We start from the raw sequence: 11,808 nt of genomic DNA, 5'->3' as shown, positions 1-11,808 counted from the left end.
AATACTAACAAGCCAAATCCCACAGCACATTAAAAGAATTGTGCACTATGACCAAGTGGGATTTATCCCAGAAATGCGAGGGTGGTTCAACATAAGAAGGTCAATGTAATATACACTAAAGAAAAAAATCATCTCAATACTACTAAGGAAAAAAAAAATCATCTCAATACTGAAAGTATTTGACTAAATTCAACACCCTTTCATGATAAAAACATTTAGCAAATTAGCAATAGAAGAGGACTTCCTTAACATGACAAAGAACATTTATGAAAACCCACAGCTAACATCATACTGAATGGTCAAAGACTGAAAGTTTTCCTTCTAACAAAAGGAACAAGACAACAATTCCTGCTTTCACTACTACTGTTTAACATTGTACTGGAAATCGTAGCCAGGGCATTTTGGCAAGGAAAAGAAATAAAAGGCATCCAAATTGGGAAGAAAGAAGTAAAACCATTTTTGTTTGCAGATAACATGATTCTATTTATAGAAAAATCCCATAGAATCCACACACACACAAAAAAAATTACTAGAGCTGATCAATTCAGCACAGTGGCAGCATCAGCACGCACCTCTAATGAATGATTCAAAAAAGAATTTAAGAAAACAATTATATTTATGATAGTGTCAAAAAGAAGAAAATACATAAGCATAAATTTAACCAAGAGGTGAAAGACTTGCACACTGGAAACTATAAAACACTGCGGAAATTAAAGAAGACCTAAAAAAATGGAAAGATATCCCACAATCACGGATTGGAATGCTTAATATTGTTAAGCTGGCAATCTGAAAATGGTCCACAGATTCAATGCAATCTCCACCAATATTCTAATAGCCTTTTGGGCAAAAAATGAAAAAAAAATCTTTAAATTCATATGGAACTGTAAGGGGCCCTGAATAGCCAAAACAATACTGAAAAAGAAAAACAAAGTAGAAAGACTTCTACTTCCTGATTTCAAAACTTATTACAAGGCTACAGTAGTCAAAGGAGTATAGTATCGGCATAAGAATAAATACATAGACCATGGAATAGAATTGAGAGTGCAGAAATAAACATCTATGGCCAATTGATTTTCAACAAGAGTGTCAAGACTATTCAGTTGGGAAAAAATAGTTTCTTCAACAAATCATACTGGGACAAGTGGCTAACCACAGGCAAAAAAATGAAGTTGGACCCCTACCTCATTCATATATAAAAATTGATTCACAACAGTTCAACAATCTAAATTTAGGAGTTAAAACTGTAGAACTCCTAGAAGAAAACATATACATTAATGTTTATGATGTTGGTTTTGGCAATGGATTCTTTTGACACCGAAAATATGAGCAACAAAGGAAAAAATAGATAAATTGGACTATGTAAAAATTTAAAACTTTTGTGCATCAAAGGACATTATCAGAACTGTGAAAAGGCAACTTACAGAATGAGAGAAAATATTTACAAATCATGTATCTTATAAGAGTTTAATACTAACAATAAACAAACAGTCCTACATTTCAACAACAAAAAACAACCCAACTAAAAAAAAAGAATAAAAAGGACTTGAATAAACACTTCTCCAAAGAAGATATGTAAGTGGCCAAGAGCACATGAAAAGATATTCAATAAAATTGATCATTAAGGAAATATAAATAAAATCCACAATCAGATACCACTTCACACCCAGTAGGATGGCTTTTTTTTTTTTTTTAATGAAATACAAGTGTTAGTGAATTGAAGAAATAGGAGCCTTTATACATTGCTGGTAGAAATGTAAAAGAGTATAGCAACTTGGAAAAGATTGGAAATTCCTCAAAAAGTTAAGTACAGAATTATTTATGTGCCAGCAGTTCTACTGCTAGGTATACACCCAAGAGAAATGAAAACATATGTTCACAGAAAAACTTGTACATGAATGTTTACAGCAGCATTACTCATAACAGCCAAAGGTAGAAACCCAGTGTTCATCAACAAATAAATGGATAAATAAGCTGTGTTCAATAGATACAATGGAATACTATTCAGCCTGAAAAAGGAAGTACTGCAACTTGGATGAATCTTGAAAACATGCTTTTTTAGCATTATGCTTTTTGGCATGTTTTCAAGGTTCATCCAACTTGCAGTACTTCATTGTATGATTCCCTTGTAATATATCCAGAACAGGCAAATCCATAGAGAAAAAGCAGAATGGAGGTTACCAGGGAATAGGGAGAGGGAAGAAGGCGGAGTGATTATGTATGGCTGTTTTTGTTGGGTGAAAAGAGTTTTGAAATTAGAGTTGCTGGTTATACAATATTGCAAATACATTAAATACCACCATATTGTACACTTTAAAATGATTAATTGTATATTTTGTTTCTTAATTTAAAAAGACTTCATGTAGAAAAATATAGAATTTATTTTTTGTAAAGACATGTATTTCAGGCATTAATTTTTAGGCCTTTCCCAAAATTACTCTTTTGAAGTTAGTAATCAAATAACTTATTTTTTGATCCCCTGCTGTCCATTCAGTATGCTTTTTCCTCCTACTTCTAGTGGCATTTAAATTTAGATTCTTCTCTTAATGCTCTAACATCAAAAGTAACCTATGCCCTTATAGAAATGAGTTTCCATTCATTTTTTGTTCATATATAGATAAGAAAAAATAGTTTCTAATGAATCCATCATTTTAAAAATCCAATGGTAACTGAAATTTTCATAGAAAACTGACTTTTACATTGCAGCTTCTTGAGTTAGTTACTCAGCTTTGGTGAGGTTCTGGAAGTTCTCAACTTACAAGATCTGATTTTTCATATTTTAAATTGTTTTAACAAGGATTTGATTTCATTTAATAACTACCATCCAGAACTCATATTTTATAAAACTACATTTTATTATGCAAATAAGTATATGAAATTAACATTGCCAGTCAAAGGTTATGTTCATACTTTTATGTCAGCAAATAATTTCAAGTTTTTTGTTTCATGAGAACAGAATATGGGTCTCATTTTGTTGTTTTTGTTTTTTTGAGTCAGGGTCTCACTCCAACGCCCAGGCTGGAGTGCAGTGCTGCAATCATGGCTCACTGCAGCCCCAGTCTCCCAGGCTCAAGTGATTCTCCCACCTCAGCCTCCCAAGTAGTTGGGACTACAGATGCATGCCACCACACCTATCTAATTTTTGTATTTTTTTGTGGAGATAGGGTTTCGCCATTTTGCCAACACTGGCCTTGAATGCCTGGGCTCAAGCGATCTGCCCGCCTTGGCCTCCTAAAGTGCTGGGATTACAGGTGTGAGCCACTGTACCTGGCCTCAAAATGTGTTTTTATAAGAAATCTTCTCACAGATTTCCAAAATGCCAGAAATGAGAAGTTTCTATAATAGCAATTATCACAGACTGTGCTTGTCAATAAAGTGGCAAGTAAATCTTTAAATGGTCATAGCAAAACCAATGACCAGTTGCTTTATTGTTCATTATATTTTCTAGCTGTCAATACATTAAGAACACTTGAAAATATGCACAGTCACCTACTAATGAACTAGGACTTTAGATGTAGTACCTTAGTTGCATCAGTGGTTCTCAACTAGCTGTGATTTTGACCCTCAAAGTATGTTTGGCAGTGTCTAGAGGAATTTTTGGTTGTCACACCTTGGGGGAGCTACTGGCACCTACTGAGCGGACTTAGGGATGTTGCTAATCCTCCAATAGACTGAACGGCCTCCCACAGAAAAAGAATTATCAAGTCCAAATGTCAACTTTGAGAAATCATGAGCTACATTAATGGTCTCATCCATTTCCAGCCTAAAATCTGCAGCTTTATCTCAGAACAGTTTGCTGAAGCTGGTTTTTTTTTTTTTTTTTTATGTCACAAGCTATACATTTGACTTGTAATTATAAGAATTTAGCTAAACAATATAATCTCAAGAAAAGCACAGATTTAGAATGTTTGATAGAAAACTGACAGAGAATAAAACATAAAAAGGAGATATAAATCAAGTCAGAGCCATATATAACCACAATTTAAATGAAAATCTGGTTAGATATCTAGACCTCTCCAACTTATTAGTTACAATTTGCAATGTAAACAGTACAGGACATCACTAAAAATTAAGGGGCATAGCAGAGGTACTTTCTATATTCATGCCACATAAGTATCTTTTCTCAAAGACAAAATTTTGAAAAACAGCTATTTAATTTTATATTATTTCAACTTTCAGCATTGTGTTTATCTTTGCTGGCATATTAAGTCTTCTTTGTTCTTCCTAGTACTTCATCAAGTAATAATAACAGAAAAAAGGAAATAAAAAAGAAGTTGCATTCCAAGAAAAGTTTATTTTTCAAATTTGCTAGCATTATAAAGCACTTTAAAAAATAATGCTATTTAGATTATCTCAATTCCAAGTCAGATTGTCCCAGAGAATGCAAATGTGCTACATTTGTTACTTCTCCTTACCCTGTTAATTTCTTGGAAGTTTAAAAAAAAAAGGGGGGGATTACAAAATGAAGGACTTTACATTAAAATCTCAATACTGATCTCTAAGTCAGTTTAAAAGAAAAATCAAGTTTCACAAAATAAATACACTGAAGCAACTATAATAGTAATAACCTTTATTTAAAATAGTTTTTAATTTAGGAAAGCTCATTTTATATGAGTTTCCAACTAATTATTAGAGTCAGAAACACAAAGAAAATAAAATCAGAGAAAATCCTCTGTAGAAAAAATACACAAAGAACATTTCTACACGTGAAAAAACAGTAAACAGTGTTAACATCCAAGTTATTAGTCTCAATTCCACATCTCCTAGTGAACACCACTATCAACCTTGAGATCTGATTTGTTCTTGTCATTCTTCACTGAGTAGATGAAATATGTTAAGGTGTCTTTTTCATTCACTGGAATAGACCTAAAGTGGCAACCAACTATCTATAAAGAAAAGAAAAATTAAGGAAATTAAATTTTAGATATAACAGGTTTCATAAACTAGGTAAAAAATGCGGTTTCATCAAAAGAAAAAGTGCTATGTGATAAGGGCTATTTCTTTTAAAAATTATATTTAACAAAATACCAACAGGACAAAAAGAATTCAAGAATAAAATGTTACAAACAAGAGATAGTGTGATTTCAAAGGACCCTTTGGCCCACTCAATTTAATATACATTGATTAGAAAATATATTTTCCTTTTATTTATTTTACATTTTATAATTGGGTCAGGCGTGGTGACTCATGCCGGTAATCCCAGCACTTTGGGAGGCCGAGGTGGGCAGATCACTTGAGCTCAGGAGTTCGAGACCAGCCTGAGCAACATGACGAAACCCCATCTCTACCAAAAAAAATACAGAAATTAGATAGGCATGGTTGTGTACACCTGTAATCCTAGCTACTCAGAAGGCTGAGACAGGAGGATTGCTTGAACCCAGAAGATTGAGGTCGCAGTGAGCCAAGATCATGCCACTGGACTACAGCCTGGGCGACAGAGCAAGACTCTGTCTCAAAAAAAGATAAATAAGTAAAATAAAAATAATAAATTTTATAATTGGAATCTAGAATAGGGAATAAATGATTTTACTTTTAAACTTTAAATGAGATAAAACAGACACAAGAGACCACATGCATCATTAAACCTGCAATGGTTTAGACTCTACTGATAGAAGTATGAAGTTGAAAGTTTTTGGTAGTAGAGAAACCAACAATAACATATAAATTGTTTGCTGCAAATTATATTCATTCATTCATACCTTGGTAGCATTCTTTGGTTAAGGTTCCTTGAAAATTTTTCTGAATAAAAATTATGAGTGGAAATGAGAGGAGAAAGAGGGATGTTCAATGAAGGATGTTTACCTGCTTCCTTGCCTTTTCATTGCGCTAACATAACATGCATACTACAATTACTAATAGAAGAATAACAGACTTACCTGGGGTGCTGACATGCATATTTAGAATCCAGAAAATAAAATTTCTTAAGAAAAAAGTTCATCCACACAATAATTAAGAGACTTAAGACTTAGTCATACAACCCTGGAATCCCTTAAAACAGTGGTCCCCAACCTTTTTGGCACCAGAGCTCGATTTCACGGAAGGCAATTTTTGCACAGATTGGGGGTGGGGGAGTTGGTTTTGGTATGAAATTGTTCCACCTCAGATCATCAGGTATTAGATTCTTATAACAAGCTTACAACCTAGATCCCTCACATGTGCACTTCACAGGAGGGTTTGGACTCCTATGAGAATCTAATGCTGTGGCTGATCTGACAGGAGGCGGAGCTCAGGCAGTAATGCTTGCTAGCTGGTGCTCACCTCCCACTCTGCGGACCCGTTCCTAACAGGCCACCAACCAGTACCAGTCCATGGCCCTGGGGTTGGAGACCCCTATCTTAAAATATATGTACTACATCTGCACATTCCTTAACCTGTTAATATCTGCATTTCTGATTAAGTAAAATATAACACTCATGGCTATCTCTTACGTATAAAAAAGAAAATAGCCCTGGAAATAATATAACTGTTCTTAGAAGGTCAGTTTATCAAAAATTTCAGGTTTAATTTATACCTAAATATAACATTTAAAATAATCAGTTCTTTGGTTCTCATTTGTCCCAAAACAGGGATGCCTTCACTCCATTAGTACCTATTGAAATATTTCATCATGGTGGGCAATATCTATATTTATGCTACATTAATGTATTGTACAACCCCAAAAGAACTTGATCTTTTAAATCAAAATTAAAGAAAAATTAATTAGATCTGTGTTGCCCAACCAAGGATAAGAAATTTTAGCTAAATAGTTAATATATTAGATTTTAACAATGTTAAAAAGCATTCTGCCAAATAAATGTAACTTCTATTCATATTTCATTTTATTCAATATGCACATTTTAGAAAATGTTGGGTAACTACTAAATCCATACAAAGAATATGAGAAAACTGATTTAAATATCTACACTTCTATTTTGTCTAGTAGGCCAAATTTTCTTTTTTTAGAGATGTAGTGTTGCTATGTTGCCCATGGTGACTCAAACTCCCAGGCTTAATCAATCCTCAGTAGCTGCAAGTAAAAATTTTTATTTTAAATATGATTAAAATATAAATATATAAATCTATAAACATCTTAATAAAATGCACAGATTTCTTGGTTCTATTATATCCTGAGAACATATGCACACTCCATTAACTTTTCACAACTCAGTGACTGACTAGAAGTCCTCTATCAAAGCAAACTACAAGTAAAAGCTTGGGTAAAAGAAAAGCTTTTGCCTCTTCTAGACGTGAAAAAAACATGGATGTCTCTAATAAAACTAACATCAACAAGGACAAATTTTGAAATAGTTAAGTCAGCAAATTATAAAAATACTGTTTAGTGGCTGATTTGTAGGCCTATTCCACCACTTTAAAATATAAATTCTTATAAGGACATTAAAGCTTGTTAATTAATTTTATTATGCCTCAATTAGGTGCTCAAATGTTTACTGGTTAAACGGAGTTTTAAAACTAATAGATTTCTAAAGTGAGGATTAAAAAACTCTCATTCAACATTTTGAGGGCCAAGCACGGTGGCTCACACTGGTAATCCCAGCACTCTGGTAGGCTGAGGTGGGCAGATCACTTGAAGTCAGGAGTTTGAAACAAGTCTGGCCAACATGGTGAAACCCTATCTCTACTAAAAATATTATACAAAAATTAGCCTGGTGTGGTGGTGCACACCTGAAGTCCCAGGTACTTGGGAGGCTGAGGCTGGAGAATTGCTTGAACCTGGTAGGCAGAGGTTGCAATGAGCCAAGACCGTGCCACTGCACTCCAGCCTGGGCGACAGAGCGAGACTCTGTCTCAAAAAACAAACAACACATTTTGAAAGGCAGTATCAGAAGGTGCTGTACACAATCTACTGAGTAGTCATTACAAAAAGGAATTTCCTAAGTGGCAGACAAACATTTCTAGACAACTAGATTCTTCCACAACAGATTTTTTAACTTTGTTCTTTCTAACTAAAATGTACTGTTACATACACTACATTAATACTTTCATTAGCATTTAATAATCTCTTGGTTGTGCAGATAGTTCAAATAGTTTAAAACTCACATATACCTCAACAAGTTGTGCTTTATTAAGTCCTGGTCTGGTTGGTAGCTTGAAGTGTCTTTTGTATCTCCTAAGTGTATTTACTTGTAATTGGTATAAATCAACCTAGAAAAAATTAACATGTATAAATTAGTTCATACAATTTGTTGAAAATTTATCATTGATATGTATAATAACAAACATTTTAACTTGAGCACAATAAAAATTTACTTCCAAAATCAAAAAAATTATTTAAAAAATTTACATAATCAAACACACAAATTATTAAAGAATTTAATCTTTTGGGGATAAATAATATAAACTGAGGTCAAAAAAAGAGTAAGTTATGTGACAACAGAGCTGCAAAAATTGTCAATTTAAAATGTAACAATTCAAACTGTGTAAATGCATGTCAACTGGCTATATTTAATTTTGCTTTCATTTTCAGATTTCTCAAATGTTTTAAACACTTAAAAGATTGTTCATATCTTTTTATAAAGGTTTCAGAATGCACTACTTAGGATTTATATTAAGCATAAAAAACTTCTATCTACCTCTGGGGTATCAATATCTTGAACAGGTGAATCACCTCCATCATCATCACTCCCTTTTCTCTTTCTTCTGTTTCGAACACTCTGAATTAAGTTTTTATGATAATCACATATGTAAAGATGCCTTGCCTGAAACAGAAAAGTTTTACACACTGCTTATGATTACAGTAAAATGTGTCTATGTATTAGTAAAACACATATGCCACAGTGAGTTCTTAAAAATAAAGATAGTCAAGATGGGCCATTGTTAAGACAATGGAATGTTTATACGTTTAAATCCTATACGCTGTTAAAACATAAGATGTCTGGAATACTGTTAAAAGGATGGTGGATGGGGAAGGAGGGGTTGGTTCCAGTTGGGGAAGGAGGTAAGGGAGGGAGGGAGAGGAGAATGAGAAATTCCAACCCTCTGGGTTTTGTCATCAAATTGCAGTGAGGGGCTGGGCGCGGTAGCTCACGCCTGTAATCCCAGCACTTTGGGAGGCCAAGGCGGGTGGATCACTCGAGCTCAGGAGTTCCACACAAGCCTGGCCAACATGGTGAAACCCCGTCTCTACTAAAAATACAAAAAATTAGGCGGGCATAGTGGCAGTAGCCTGTAATCCCAGCTACACAGGAGGCTATGGCAGGAGAATCACTTGAACCTGGTGGTTGGAGGTTGCAGTGAGCCGAGATCGCGCCACTGCACTCCAGCCTGGGCAACAGAGACTTTGTCTTAAATAAATAAACAAACAGATAGATAGCAGTAAGGATGACTTGAATTAGTTCATGTTGAATTTTTAACTGATGAGGGGAAAGATGATGTTGCTCACACTTTTGCTACTTGACAGCACTTTCTCTACTTAAAGAACAGCATAGTTGAGTAATATAATGTATGCTTTCCAGTCTTTCTAACTGAATACCCAAATTATATTACAGATATAAAACCATTCGTTTTCACAAATGAGCTGTCGACTTCAAAACTATATTTAAATTTCAGTTATAAACTTTTCTGAATATTAAATCAATGTATTTATCTATAACACATTTTTCCAAAGCAATCTGAAATTATGCAAGTTCACCTCAAGAGTTTCTCATGGATAACACTGAAAACTGTTTAAACGGGCAAAAAGTGTCACAAATAAACTTTTCAAAAACTTTAATTACATATACTCCTGCGAGCTGTAGACTAACATTTGAAACAAACACGGACTGAGCTAACAGGCTTTTACATTTACTTCTAAGCCAAGCGAAGATAAAAATATGCAGGACTTGTGGTAGGTTCTCGATACCATGTTATTCATTTACCGCTAGCCAGATCTCCCAAAAGTAGCAACGGCTGTTTCTAAAAACCTCATAGATGGTCAAACGAAAAGACGTGCAAAAGGAGGAAAAAAGAAATCCTGATGGCTGCCAAGGGGATGGCAAAACCGCAGAGGCTACGTGCTCCCCACCATCGGAGTAACTGCCCTCGGAGCTGACAGCGCAAACGCCGTTTACAACCCCGGCTCACTGCCAGGCGGCGGGTGAGCTCGGCTTCCCTCTCACTCCGCTCCGGAGGAGACGGAACACAGAAAAGAATAGGATCTTCCTTGATCGTGAAGGTCCTCCGCTTTCTCCTAGACGACGGGATTAAAGCACCGTCTGGGGCCAAACACCAGCTTGGGCAGCAAAACAAAGGCGCCTCCATTCCAGAAGAGCTGCCGGGCTGCAAGAAAACTACTCTGGGCCCTCAGTGCGGCGGTCCCCTTTGTTTCGTGTCCCGGTCGCAGAGGAGGAAGGAAGAGGGAAGACCGTGCGGGACAGACGCAGGCAGCGGGAGGTTGGGGGCCAGGGTGGGAAAGAAGAGGGGAACGACAGCGTGTGTGTGGTGTGTGTGTTGGGGTGGCGGTCGGAGTTGCAGCGACTTTGTTATTTGCTTCCAAACACAGACTCCACGAGACCGCACTGCAGCCAGGTCTGAGGGACCCCGCCGACAACCCGTGCCTTTGCCCGGCTCCTGGGGCCCCACCGCGGGGCAGGAGGGCAGGGCGGTCCCGCGGTTTACTTACGCTCTTATCCAGCTCGATCTTCACCTTCTTCTGGGAGATGCTTTTCTGGATCCTCTTGCTGAAGCTGGCGTTGCCTGCCGCCCGGCCGCACCGCTCACCATCCTCCCGCAGACAGCACAGTTGCCCGGGGCCCGGCCCGGCCACCCCCGGGGGCCCAGCCGCTGAGACCGCCCCCGCGCCCGGCACCTCAGCCCCGGTGCCCGCGCCGGTCCCGTTCCCCGCCGAGGCGGCGGCGGCCGCGGCGGCGACCACTGCGGCCACTGCGGCGGCCGCATCCCCGCCGCGGGTCATCTCGTCAGGCGTGAAGCCGTTCATGTCTCCGAGCTCCCGAGCGCCGGCGCTGACAGAAATCCCCTCTCCTGGCCGCTCCGCCTCTCTCCGCTCTGGCAGCGGCAATTCACTCTGCACACCAAGTTAGACAGCGGCACGGCCAAACACCAACTGTCCCAGGCCTGCTGGTCTCTGCTGGCACTGAAACAGTGGACAGTGCTGAGGGCCGGGACGCAGACTGGAGCGTCTCCTGGAGCGGGGACCCCGCTCACTGTCACATGAGGACTTCAACAGTTGGACTGCTACGCCTCCGCCTCCCTCCGGCCCCGGGGCCTGCGCAAGCGCGACGCGCCCCCTCCCGTCCCGCCCCTTTCTGCCGCGCGGCCCCATGGGAATTGTAGTTCTCTGCTGCGGAGTCAACCTGAGCTCCGCCCTGATCCCTCGCCATGCGGGACGGAGGAACTACTAATCCTAGCATGCATAGCGCGGCCACGGACCCACTTTTTTTTTTTTTTTTTTTTTTTCCAGTACCGGGAAAACAGGAGCGTGTGATTGGGATTTACAGTGTTTTCTCTCGCTCTCTCTGTCTCTAGGGAATTCGGGCTGTGTTTAGCTGCTGAGATATCGTAGAATTGGTTTTCAGAGAAGTTCCTCGACTCGTGAGGGAGTGGGACATATATACTTACTCCCATCGACATAAAGGGATGGGAGTGGTGTGGGAAGTAAGTGAGCGTGTGGGGAAAAAAAAAGTTTCGAGGCCGTTTCGCAGTTGTGGAGACACAGTTTTTGGTGTGACCACTCTTTTGTGGGAAACCCAAACCAAGGAGAACTCAGGAGAATTGGCGCTCTTCGGTCCTGGAGGTTCCGCAGCTAACATACCGGCTTGACCAACTATCGAGGCCGCAAATTAACAGGGCACCTCCTGGGAGGAAAACGCCCATCCT

The 11,808-nt window shown here is 38.4% G+C and overlaps 1 protein-coding gene across 2 annotated transcripts; it reads right to left on the bottom strand.

Annotated features, from left to right (window-relative positions):
• Positions 1-4,552: 4,552 nt before the first annotated feature.
• SAP30 (Sin3A associated protein 30) lies at positions 4,553-11,138 on the bottom strand. 2 transcript variants are annotated; one of them, XM_055276418.2, is made up of 5 exons: positions 10,861-11,130; positions 10,595-10,746; positions 8,568-8,693; positions 8,041-8,139; positions 4,553-4,883 (listed from the first exon to the last, which is right to left on the bottom strand). In XM_055276418.2, exons 1-5 carry the CDS (start codon positions 10,907-10,909, stop codon positions 4,761-4,763), a joined length of 549 nt encoding a protein of 182 aa, XP_055132393.1. In that variant the 5' UTR covers positions 10,910-11,130; the 3' UTR covers positions 4,553-4,760. The 2 variants fall into 2 exon arrangements, with proteins under 2 accessions (XP_055132393.1, XP_055132392.1); XM_055276417.2 differs by having other exon boundaries at positions 10,595-11,138.
• Positions 11,139-11,808: the final 670 nt, after the last annotated feature.

The sequence above is a fragment of the Symphalangus syndactylus genome, chromosome 4 (assembly GCF_028878055.3).
Source record: "Symphalangus syndactylus isolate Jambi chromosome 4, NHGRI_mSymSyn1-v2.1_pri, whole genome shotgun sequence".
Lineage (NCBI taxonomy): Eukaryota > Metazoa > Chordata > Mammalia > Primates > Hylobatidae > Symphalangus > Symphalangus syndactylus.
This window is presented reverse-complemented; position numbering and strand designations above follow the sequence as displayed.

Excerpts from the sequence above, each read along its gene's own strand:
- SAP30 (XM_055276417.2), bottom strand. The coding sequence starts at position 10,909 with ATGAACGGCTTCACGCCTGACGAGATGACCCGCGGCGGGGATGCGGCC. Across the intron at positions 8,140-8,567 it reads AAGATATTGATACCCCAGAG|GTTGATTTATACCAATTACA; the intron begins GTAGATAGAAGT and ends AATTTTTTCTAG. Across the intron at positions 4,884-8,040 it reads ATAAAGCACAACTTGTTGAG|ATAGTTGGTTGCCACTTTAG; the intron begins GTATATGTGAGT and ends TTTTCTTTATAG.